The following is an 11,986-nucleotide window of genomic DNA, read 5'->3' on the forward strand; positions in this document are numbered from 1 at the left end:
AAGAGGCAGAAGTTCCTACCTCCCAGAAGCTTTCAATCTAATTCTAACTCTCAATCCTACCTTGCTAGCTCTACCTCCCAGAAGCTTTCAATCTAATTCCTAACTCGCAAGTGCTACCTTGCTAGCTCTACACTGACTTTTCCTCACGCTTTTTATTTCCTGGGGCTGTCCCTCAGGTCTGGAATGCTGTCCTTTCTCTGCTGACCACTCACTTCCCAGGCTTTTTATTAAATCCCACCCAAAACCTCACCTTCACAGGAAGCCTTCCCCAGCTCCCTTAAATTCTAGTGCCTTCCCTCTTTTAGTTATTTCCCATTTGTCCTGCATATAGTTAACTTTGCATATGTTCATGGGCCCATTTTTGCCTCTTTTTGCACCCCGTCGATTCACGAGGAGCCTGACAAAGAGCAGCGAACACCTGTTACAGAAATGCTCACTGACAGATTTATCTGGTTTCGTGTGTATTTGTTTGCACGCCATCTCTCCCGTTGCACTGAGTCCGAGGCTGTCTTGCCTCTATCTGTACCCGGCGCTAAGCACAATACTCAGCACACAGTAAGCGCTTAATAAATCACAAAGACGTGAGTGACTGCCGGTTCCACGGGCAGCGTCGGGGTCCGTAAGCCCCCTCCCCAGCGCGATTTCCCAGCCTAAAACGCCGGGAGCCCAGCCCGTTTGGTCGGTGAGCACTGATTAGGCGCCTAGGACATGCCAGTCATTGTCCACGGCGGCGGAGTCCGGGGAAAGCAAAGACGGGGGATCTCCAGGAGCTCCCGGAGAGAAGGAGATGAAGGACACGAAGGTAAATAAGAGGTAATCGATAAAAGAAAGCCCTTCCCGGAGACTAGAAGCCTCGGGAACTTTCGAGCCCCCGGGGCCGTCAGGCCGGGAGCAGCTCCGGCGCGCGCCAGGCCCGGGCGCTGGGGATAGGCCGCCGCCCCCCCGCCCCGCCCGGGGCCCGCTGACAGCTGCGGGGGCCTCGGGGCTCAGGGCCCGGCGCCGGGTCCGAGGGCGGCCTTGGAGACTCTTACCCACATCCTGGTCGAAGGGGTTGGTGGCAAAGAGAGGCATCTCCGCGGCGCCGGCGCCTCCCCGGAGACGCCCGGACACGGTGAGCGCCTCCTCGGCTTCCTGGGCTCTCCCCCGGCGAAGGCGACCGCGGTGGAGGCAGCAAGGGCCCGGAGGGGAGGCGCGGAGGGGGAGGAGCGACGAGGGGAGGAGGGAGGCGGGGGGCCTCGGCTGCGAGGCATGTCGGGAGGTGGGGCTGCCCACGCGCTGCCGGATCCCAACCTCAGCCCGGAAAAAAATTTCCAGTGAGCGACTCTCTCAGCTTGTTTTTAAACAACCGTCCTTGACCGTGGCCGTAACCTGTATTTTCTCCTTTGGCGTGCGAGCCGGCTCCCGGGAGAGCGAGGTCCTCCAGGCGCGTCGCGGGCAGCTGGCCCAGCGGAGGAAGTGTGGGAGGAGCGGCTACCGGGCTGGTCCGGGCTTCGGGTCCCGTACCCTCACCTCCTCTGAGGCGGGAGGTCGAATCCCTGACCGCTGTCCCCCCGGAGATCCCGAGCCCAATGGGCGGGCCCGGACGGCGCTCTGAGGTGCCTTGGGACCGGCGCGGAGGCCGCCGCCTCGCTCGGATGTAAGAAGCAGTCGTATCCGACTGAGAACAACCCAAACCCGGCTTTGGACGCGGGGTCGTGACTGTCTCGCGAGTCACGCGGCCGCCCTCTGCCTCAGTTTCCTTCTCTGAAAAATGGGATTCCTCCCTGCGCCTGCGTCGCTTTGAGGGTCAAATGCCCTTATGTTTGCAAACTAAATGAGTGATAGTATCTCTAACATATTATCATCCAGGTATTATCTTTATATGCATCTTTAATGCCTACAAAACTACATTTAGTGTATCCTCTCCAAACTCTGTGGTCTATACGCTTGTATTCCCATTGTAGCAAAGTGAGGCTGAGATGGAGTGATTTAGCCAGACCGACTCAAAAGCGTCCCTGAGGCAAAAATCGGGCCGTTTGTAGTCTTCCCGACTTTCATCTGCCGAATTTTCAGTCTTGAGCATTGCATTTTATTCCTTTCAAAACGTTCTGGAAAAGGTTCCATTGACTCCACCGAACTGCCAACACACACACACACACAATTACGAATACAAAAAGAGTAAGAATTCTACTTTAGAAACTTTAAAAATAAACTTTTAAACTTTAAATATAATATATAAATTTACATATAATATAATAAACTTTTAAATTCTTTTAAAAACTTAAAAGAATTTAGGAGACTAAAGCACCACACAGAGAATTAATAGTTGAGTCAATGAGGAGGAAAAAAATAGCTGAGTCAAGGAAACGGAGTTCTGGGGAAACTTTAAAAATAAAAACTCATGGGAAGCTGGTTGGTGTAGTGGGTAGAGCACCAGTCCTGAAGTTAGGAGGACCTAAGTTCGAATTTGGCCTCATATACTTAACACTGACTGGGTGACCCTGGACAAGTCACTTAATCCCAATTGCCTCAGCCAAAAAAAAAAAAAAAAAAAAAGTATTTTATTAGAACTACGCATCAAAGCGGCCAGGAGGCATTACTGTTGGAATAAAATATGAATTAGAGATGTTACCTCATTGTTGCTATGCTTTTGAAAAACCTCACCTCCACATCACAGAGAAGACCCTTCTCAGGGATATGACTTTCAGAGGAGGGAAAAATTAATATGACAGTGTCATTTATTTCTTGATATGTCCTCCACTTTATTTTTAGAAGTAACTGCTCCTACCTGGAGGGCTAGTAAAGTCACTGAAATGTTCTTAGGATAATGGGCTTTCACCCCATGGCAGTTAACAAAGTCATCCTCAAAAGAATGTACCAGCATATAATTAAACTAGTATTGAGCCATTGAAGTTCTTGAGCAAAGAAAAAAGCAGTGTAAAAATGCAGTTTCCCGTATTTCTAGAAAGAGCTCCATTCCTTACTTAAGTAAATTAGAGGGGTTTTGCTTTTTAAAAGAATACTAGAAATCAGTCAATAAGAAAAACATCTCCTCCCCCCCTTAGTTCATATACCCGTTTTATAACATTGATTTACAAGATCATAGATTTAGAATTGGAAGTTAACTCAAATAATCTACTCCAACCTTATATCATTTTTAAAATAAGTTATAAAATCAGTTATGTTTTTGTTCTCACCCTCACACCCTGGAGAGGAAATCAGATAAGTTAAACAAGTGACTATCTTGGCCAGGTTTTAAAATGTTTGTCATTTTGCCTGTTAATTCATTTCACTGTTGTGAAGTGATCAATATCCATCATTGCTCTGGAATAATGGTTGATTGTTGCATTGATCAGAAAGAGGGTTTTTTTGTTTTGTTTTTTAAATGTTGATGTTATAGGAAAACTTTTCTGGTTCTGCTTATTTTACTGCATCAGTTTATATCAGTCTTCCTCAATCTCCTTAAAACTATCTCTTTGCTCCTTCCAGTCCAGTGGTATATCATGACATTGATATACCATAATTTATTTTAAAATTTGCTCATTTAAAATACAGGAAATCATTCTAATTGATTAATTGATCACGGTGCTTTATTAGTGTCAGAGACTGAAATTTCGAATTCAGGATTCTTGACTACATGTAATATTGATCTGGTTATTTAATTTATTTCAATTAAAAAATGCTTAATCAAGGCACTGGCTTTGGGGATAGAAAATGAACAGTGAAATTGTCTGCCCTTATGAAACTTACATTCTTTTGAAGGCATACAAGGGATATGTAAAAGAATAAATCCCTTTACTGTAAATTCTCCAAAATGAAACCAATATTAATCAACCAACATTTATTAAGTACTTACTACTCCTTAGGTATTGTGCTGGATAATAGGGGTCTTAAACATGAAACAATTCCTGCTCAAGAAATTTATATTCTGGAGCTGTCTTAATTAAACCCTCTTTCCATCCTCCCCCAAGTATTTCAGATTCTGTTTATCCAACTTCATAAGTATTTAACATAGATTAATGTTTTACATTTTGCTCACAAACATTGCAAAACTTAGCAAAAGAAACAGCCAGCTATTATCAGTGCTTGAAAAAATGTACGTTATTCAGCACAAATGGTTGGCTCCTACTACCACGACTGTCCTACCTCCCATGGTTATATACATGTTATCTAAACCACAAAATTCTACTTAAGTGTTACAGTTGATGGGTTTGAAACTGATTAGAGTTCTTTTCTAAGGAACCTACTTTTAATTGCTCAAGTTATATATCCAGCCTAGCACCTGGACAGTCCCTGAGGCATACTATCAAAATGGCCTTATGAAAGAGTCAAGCACTTAGGAAAAAGTATCTGGTCTTGTTTCATACCAAAATAATGAGATAGAACTCTTCAGTTGCCAACAGGGATTGTTTAAGCCTTGATTATTATGGGTATATATTAAGTATGACATGGGAGCTTTGTAAATCAAACAGTAAAGAATATTCATTTTGTTAACCATTATCTATTTCCAAGAAAGTTCATTTATTTATAAAAGTTAATATACCATGTATTATTAAGAATTTTGGACTACACATAAGAAAGTTCAGAATTATTTAAATGAAAGTCTAGAGAATTCAGAAAAATTATAACATTCTTGTCATCCAAAATTTCTAAAAAGTAATTTGACAAAAATCTATGTGGCATTTATAGCTGAATTCACATATTAACTACTCTCTCAATAGTCAAAATATGTTGACTTTTAATGTTACATGGAATATCTGAGTATGTGAATATAGGAATAAGAATATTGTATCAATTTCAAATTTATGTGAGTAGGCATATACTTGATTGTAGGAACCAGAAAATCCAGATTCTCAAAATACTAGCTAAGAGATTTTGCTTATACATAGTACAAAATAAAATAATCCCTACCACGGGGGTGGAGGGTGGGGGGGAAGCAGTAACTGCACTAGGTGTTCTTGGTTAAAATAGTAATGGTATCAAAAACTGAAAATGCATAAAACCTGTCATAAATGTTCATCCTACTGTTTAAACCACTTTCTAATATTGGATATTTCAACTGTCCCTTAACCAGTAGTATAACTTTGGGCAGATCCCCTCTTTGGGTTCATTTTCCTCATCTATAAAATGAAGGATTGGATTGGATGAGCCTTCCAACTATGGAATCCAATCCATAGCTTCACAGAATGTCTATAAATAGATATACTATACAAATTATTTCATTCAATGCTTGCTTATACATACATATTAAATGCTTATAAGCACAGTATATTTAAAATGTGATACCACTATATTGTACCTGAATAAAAAAAAAAGTTATCTTCTCTTAAGAAAATCAGAATCAGGCAAATAAATACATTTGTATCAGAATACTTTGTTATTTTAAGATTTAGAAACATCAACATAGAAAAACCTTAAGCTTATTAGTTTATCATTATTTCTTTTAGATAAGAATGTTAATTGCCCTTTCAGAAGAGAAATGCTATCGTTAGGAAGAGGACCAATAACATCACTTGCTCCTGAATTGAATTTAAGTGAGTCAGAGTTTGACAGAGTCCTTAGTCAGCTTCACCCTTTCTTCCAGAATCATTGAAATCCAATGGCAAGGCAAGTGGCAGTGGCTCAGGATGCGGTCTATGACTCTGACATTCTCAATGAGTGCTCCACAGCACCTGCTTCACCAAACCCCTTCATAGGCTTGTTCTTATCTGCCCATTCTCCTGGGGGAAGTCATCTCAAACTTAGAGTAGACACCCTTCTTAATTCACTAGTAGATTCCTGGTCCACAGATTAGCCCATCTGCTCAGCTGAGTAATAAGTGGACAAAAGGTACATGAGCAACCCTGAAAAGGGATGACAAGGCCTCCAACCAAGGGTGCTGAACACTCCATACATTCCAAGGGAGAAATGAAGCAAAGGTGCTTATTATGCTAATGATCCAAATCACTGAACTTCTTAGTTTCCACATCTGGAAAATGTTTATTTGTGAAGCTAAGTGATTTAATGGATAGAGTATCAGGCTTGGAGTCAAAGACTCATCTTCCTGAGTTCAAAGCTGGTGGTCTCACATATTGAGTGACCCTGGTCAAGTCGTTTTGTTTGGGACAAAAAGACCTACCCAAATTGACTACTCAGAGATCACTCATAGAAAGCAGAATTATTTATTAGAATCTTGAGAAGCGGATCCCATCTTGGCCTGAGAGCAAAATTTCACAGCAGGATAGGGCCAGAGCCTTGAAAATGCTTACAGCTTTTATACATTTCAGACAAAGAACCTCCAAAATCCCACCCTCTATATGTTGTGATTGGCCACATAAATCTACTGTTCCCCTAGTTGGTCAGTGGATTGTAGTAGACAAGGAGATATACAGCTTCTTCCGCCACATAGTCCAGGCCTTATCTAAAATCATGTGACTCCGGAGAAGCCAAAACTGAGGCCTATAAGGCTTGATCTACTTTAGAATTTGTAAGTTCTTCACCTTCTCCCACACAGCTTCATCCTGTTTACCTCAGTTCTTCATCTATAAAAGGAGCTGCAGAAGGAAATGGCCAACCACTTTACCATCGTTGCTGAGAAAAACCCAAATGGGATCAGGAGAGAGTAAGACACAATGAATGATCGAACTGGAAATTCTCTTGCTCTTCCTATTTCATAGGATTGTTGGGAGGAAATTGCTTTGGAAGTATTAAGGTGCTATATAAAATGTAAATTAGAAGCATGAAAATTTACAAGTGTGAAATGCATAATGAATATAAAATGGATTTAAAATGCAAATTACTACAGTGACAAGTTTTCTTTATGTTACAAAATATAAGTAGTCCTCATTTTATATGAAGTACTCTTAGAAATTTGTAAAAATTCATTTTTAAATGAGTGAAACTTTTAAATGCATTGAGAGAATGTACTATTTAAAATACTATGATGTATCCTATTTTTTTAAAAAAGGGAACAAATATATATCCTTTACACTGCTACAATTAATTTTTCCCTGAAAATATGGATTTTGTCACATCATTTTCTTGCTCAAAAAATAGGATAAAATAAAGCTTCATTTTCTGAGTCTGGTATGAAATATTCTCCATGCTCTGACCCTAATTTACCCATCCAATTTTATCTCACTTTTCCTTAATACCACCTTCTGTCCCAACCAGGCAAAGACTCCTTACTGACCCTGAATACCACATACTCAATCTTGATTCCAAGCTTTTGTTCATTTTTTTTCCTTTTGACTTAGAATACCTTGCCCTGTCTTCTAAGCATCTAAAGCTTACTAATTATTAATATCTCATGAAAGTTCTATTTCCTTCAAAAGTATTTTACCTACTACACTAGATGTCTGTCTTTTTTGAACTATCACACTGATTAACTCCATACCTTTCATTTCAGCACTTAATTATATGTTTGTTTTGTTTCAATATTTAACTCTTCACTAGATACAAATTCATAATGAAAAAGTGCCTTGACTTATACTCATTTATATCACTCCCTTTGTGCTTAATGCAGTATTATGTATACAGTAAGTTCTCAATAAATAATTAAATGTATGAAACATGGATCATGTTGCATTTGAATAAATGTCTACACCTTTATATGTTTCTAAAAGGTACCTTATGGCTCATTTCAATATGAACAAAAATCATAAAAATAAATGCTAAAACTTCAGAGTGAACTCAGGCTGTTTTATGTGTTGATTTACAATAATAGCATTTTTTCCTCCACTAACATTATACTCCATTGTTTTATCACATTTTATAGTGGGTTTTCAAAGAGTTTGGCTACAAATAAGTACTTTGTGCATATATATTTTGTATCATTCATCGTACTAAACTCTAGACTGTGAAGGCAAAAATAAAACTCACATTTTGAAGGAAGTCTATTCTCTCAGATGATGCAGTACGTATACATAGATAACAAAATATGTTTATACTTATGTATCAAATGTGAATATAAAATATATTTATACATATATGTGTATATGTATTTTTAATAGTAAATGGGTAGCTAAGGGGATTAGAAAATGCTTCAAGGAGGAGATACTTGAATTGAGCTTGAAAGGGATAAGAAGCAGAAGAATTGTATTCCAGGATCCTGTTAAAAAGTTTAGTAGAAGTAATGTTAATAGGAAAAACAGGTCATTTTTGCTGAAACTATGAGTATTCAAAGAGGAAAATATGTAATAATCCAAGAAAGGTGAATTGGAATCAGATTGTGAAAAACTTAAAGTGCCAATAAGAATTAAGGATCTATTCTGTAGTTACTATGATAATGGAAATTCAAATGCAAAAGACCATCCCTGCCCTCAAAAAGCTTAAATTCTATTCTACTAATTTCAAGCAAATATAAGTGATCGTCTTAAGTGATGTGGTCGACTTATGAGTGTAAAGGAATAGGCCCTAGAGGGGATGATATTTCGCAGCCAATTTGAGTTAAGAAATGAAGAGTAAAAAAAGCCTAAGGTTTCAAACCTGGATGATTGACCAGATGATAGAACTCTAAAAAACAAAGGGGTTAGGAAGAAGAGTGGGTTTGAAGAAGATAAACTTAGATACAACCTAAACTCTAACATATCCCATAAAGTTTTGAGTATGTACTTAAAATAGACCATGGTTATGAAGTGGGAGGAAATTATTCCCTTTACTGAACCTGTGTTCCCTTTAAGACTATCACTCTGAAACTGTGTTCCCTTTATTGAAACTGTTTCCTTTAAGATTATCACTCTGAAACTATTTCCTTTTGATCTGTGATTCCTTTTGGAGTCTCAGCCCCTCCTGCCAAAGGCATATCCCCCCCAGATAAGTTATCTTTCGGGAATGGCAGACCCTTTGATTCAATTAGAAATCCTGGTCAAAAAGCACCCCTTTGAAGTGTTAATTCCAGTAGGAGATCTGGGCTAGATACTGCTAAGCATCTAAACCTGGGAACCTGAGTTCTGATGTCTCAAGACTCCTTTTAAAGGGCAGTTTCTGAACTCACTCCTTGCAGAAGGACTAAAGTAGCTTGCTCAGTTGCTAAGACCCTCTGCCCACTGAGAAGGCATTCTCTTCTCAATGCCAGAATCCATTTCCCTGATAGGACTTTGACACTGTAGAAGTCAGTCTCTTAGCAAACTGATTTCTATCTAACAATAAACTTTCATTTTTGCAATTAATAATTCAGGATAAGTGAATTCTTTCACTTTAAACCTGTGGTCGACCAAAAGGGGATTTTAACAACTCTCTTGTTGCCGCTAACCTCATCATCACCAGGAATCGAGGGTTGCAACACAATACAAATCTCACCAGTTGCATTAATGGAGGGCTTGCCATTGAAATAATGAGCTTTTGAAATATTGGTCTAAAAAGTTACCTTGCTTACTTGATGAAAATTAATCAATAGGATAGGAAGGTGTTTGGGGAAAAAAAGACATAGGCAAAGCAAAAGAGAAAAATATGATACAAAGTATGGATATTAGGGAAAGACAAAGGAAGTGGAAGATAATTGATGGAGCAAAAGGAGCAGTAATAATCAGGCTTACACTTGTGTGTGCTAAGCACTAGGGATATAAGGAAAGGGAAAAACAAAGGTCCTGCTCTCAATAAGTTTACATTCTAATGTTAACAGTTAGGTATAAGGGGCAGCCTAGGTGGCAGTTGGGTTAGAGTTTCCAGGCCTGGAGTCAGAAAGACTCATCTTCCTGAGTTAAAATCTGGCCTCAGACACTTATAAGCTATGGGACCCTAAATAAGTTACAATCCCATTTGCCTCATTGGTAAAAGGAGCTGGAGAAGGAAGTGGTAAACCACACTAGTATCTTTACCAAGAAAATCTCCAATAAGGTCACAAAGAGTCAGACATGAATGAAAAAGAAATTATGTCTTTACAGAAAAAAAGAGACATATAGTCAGAGGGGAAGTCACTAGCAGAGAAGAATAGAAAGATACAGAAGGTAAGATGTGAGCTTTTCTTGAAGGAAGCCAGGATGACTAAGAGACCAAGGCAAAAGGGCAGAACATTTTAGGCATGGGGGCATCTAGTGCAGAAACATAGAGGAGATGATGTCCTGTTGCAAGGAACATTAAATATTCCCTGTTAGCTGGATTATAGAATGAATGCACAGAGGATAATAAAGTATAAGAAAGATAGAAAGGTTAAGAAAGGGTCAAGTTATCAAGAGTTTATCCCAAAGAGTTTAAATTTGATCTTAAAGATGGAGCCTTTACGCTCAATGAGTAGGGAGGTGACTTGGACAAACCTATGAATGAGAAAAATCAAATTGGCAACTGAATGAATGATGGATTTTAGTAAGGAAAAACTTAAGATCAGTTAGAAAAGTTATTGTAGTAGGGCAAGAGTTGATGAAGATAGTTTTCTAAATAGCCAGATAATAACTTAGAAAATGCTATGTGTCTTCGAAAGTTTGCTCTGAAAGTTTTACATTATTGTACTACTGTGGAAAAATCATTTCTGCACTCATTACTCTTTTTAAAGACCTTATGTTGTAAAACATTGTCTCAAAGAAGACTAGACTGGCCTTTTGCTAACCCAGGCATAAGCTACTTTAGCCCTGAGTGCCAATAGTGGATACAAAGAATGCATAAAATTGCCACTGCCATAGGAAAACACTGAAGGAAGGGTGAGGAGAGAGGAGAGTGCAGGGAAATGAAAGTGATATAAACTAGCACAGAAATGGAATAGGAATTATAAGAGAAATCAAAAGGTTGTATCTGGTGAACAGTGGGATGTCATTGTAAACCAGCACATAGGAGACCTCTTGCAACAATTTACACTCCTAATTGTAAAGAACAAATAAATGTAGGAAGAAACCTTACTCTCCCTCCAGGTTTCCCTGCAATGTCACTGTCTGCCTGATTTGTGAGTGGTACTGAGAGAGCTGAGTCAGCCCATGGAGGAATACTTACTGGACTGGCCTAAATTAGAGACTAATTTAAGTGACCGCTCTCTCAGATGATTTCACAAAATGAAATTTTGCAAAGCAGAAGTCCAAGCAAAATGAGCCTTACTGCAGGAGAAATGTCCAGCAGTAGACACTCCTAAATCCTAACTCAAAACAGCTATTTGCCCTTTGCTACTCAAATACTTCACAAAATCTCAACGTTGGCTGTGTCTCAAAGATCATCTAGTTGAAATCCTATTAACAATAATCTCTCCTTCAAAATCTCCAGTGTACTTTGAGCCTTTTTTGTTCCCAGCATTTACAGCAATTTTGTAGATTTGCCAGTCCATATGCTAATCATTCTGTCTCTTGACTGGGTGATCTGTATGTCACCTTCTCTCTTTGAAACCAATTTCTCAGTGTTTCTTTTTTCTCAATCTTTCTTTTCCACCTTCTCTTCTACAACTTCAGACTTTAATAAATCTGGTTAAAAATTCTGTCAGAGGACCGAGGGAAAGAAAATAGGCAAAAAGTGACGATGCACATCACAGCAGTTTCACACCATTTTTGCTGAGCCTCAGATTTGGTAACCAAGTAATGATAAACATCAAATATTTATTAAATATATACTTGTATAGACTTCAAAAACAAAAATTTAAAAAGTCCCTGCCCGCAACGAGCTTCGAGTTTCCTTAAAGTAGATATCTACCCGAAGTCCACTGGACATTGGACAAGAAGACTCCAAGCCATCGGTCTCCACTTCCCTAAGAAAATGTAGGTTGTCCTATTAAGGGCACCGCACCAGGTGTGCCTCAGCATCTTTTCGTGGGCCAAAAGGTGCTCATGTAAATTACCAGGGAGCCGTTCCCCGGCTGGCCAAGTTTTTCCTTAGATCTGTAACCAATGGACTCTATAATCCATAAAGAACGAAAGGCGCAGCATCCCCCCAAGTCCTACCACTCCCCCATTAGCGCGGCTGGACTGGGGGTGTGCCCCCGAGGTGTGAGGAGTTGTGGCCCCAGCAGCTGCAGCAGCCGATTCCCGAGGGGGGAGGAGACAGAGCTGGGGGCGTCAGCTCCGCTCCTCCCCCCGGCGTGTGAGAGGCGCTGGCCACCGGCCGCTGAGCCCCCTAG

The 11,986-nt window shown here is 39.8% G+C and overlaps 1 protein-coding gene across 1 annotated transcript in view; it reads right to left on the reverse strand.

The window, feature by feature from the left end:
• Window positions 1-1,209, reverse strand: part of STAM (signal transducing adaptor molecule) — a 52,261-nt gene extending 51,052 nt beyond the window's left edge. The window contains exon 1 of the mRNA XM_031939904.1: window positions 1,032-1,209. Within this exon, the coding sequence (XP_031795764.1) occupies window positions 1,032-1,071 (40 nt within the window). The 5' untranslated portion in view covers window positions 1,072-1,209. The remainder of the gene's footprint in view (window positions 1-1,031) is intronic.
• Window positions 1,210-11,986: the final 10,777 nt, after the last annotated feature.

This window comes from Sarcophilus harrisii, chromosome 5, assembly GCF_902635505.1.
Source record: "Sarcophilus harrisii chromosome 5, mSarHar1.11, whole genome shotgun sequence".
Taxonomy (NCBI): Eukaryota; Metazoa; Chordata; class Mammalia; order Dasyuromorphia; family Dasyuridae; genus Sarcophilus; species Sarcophilus harrisii.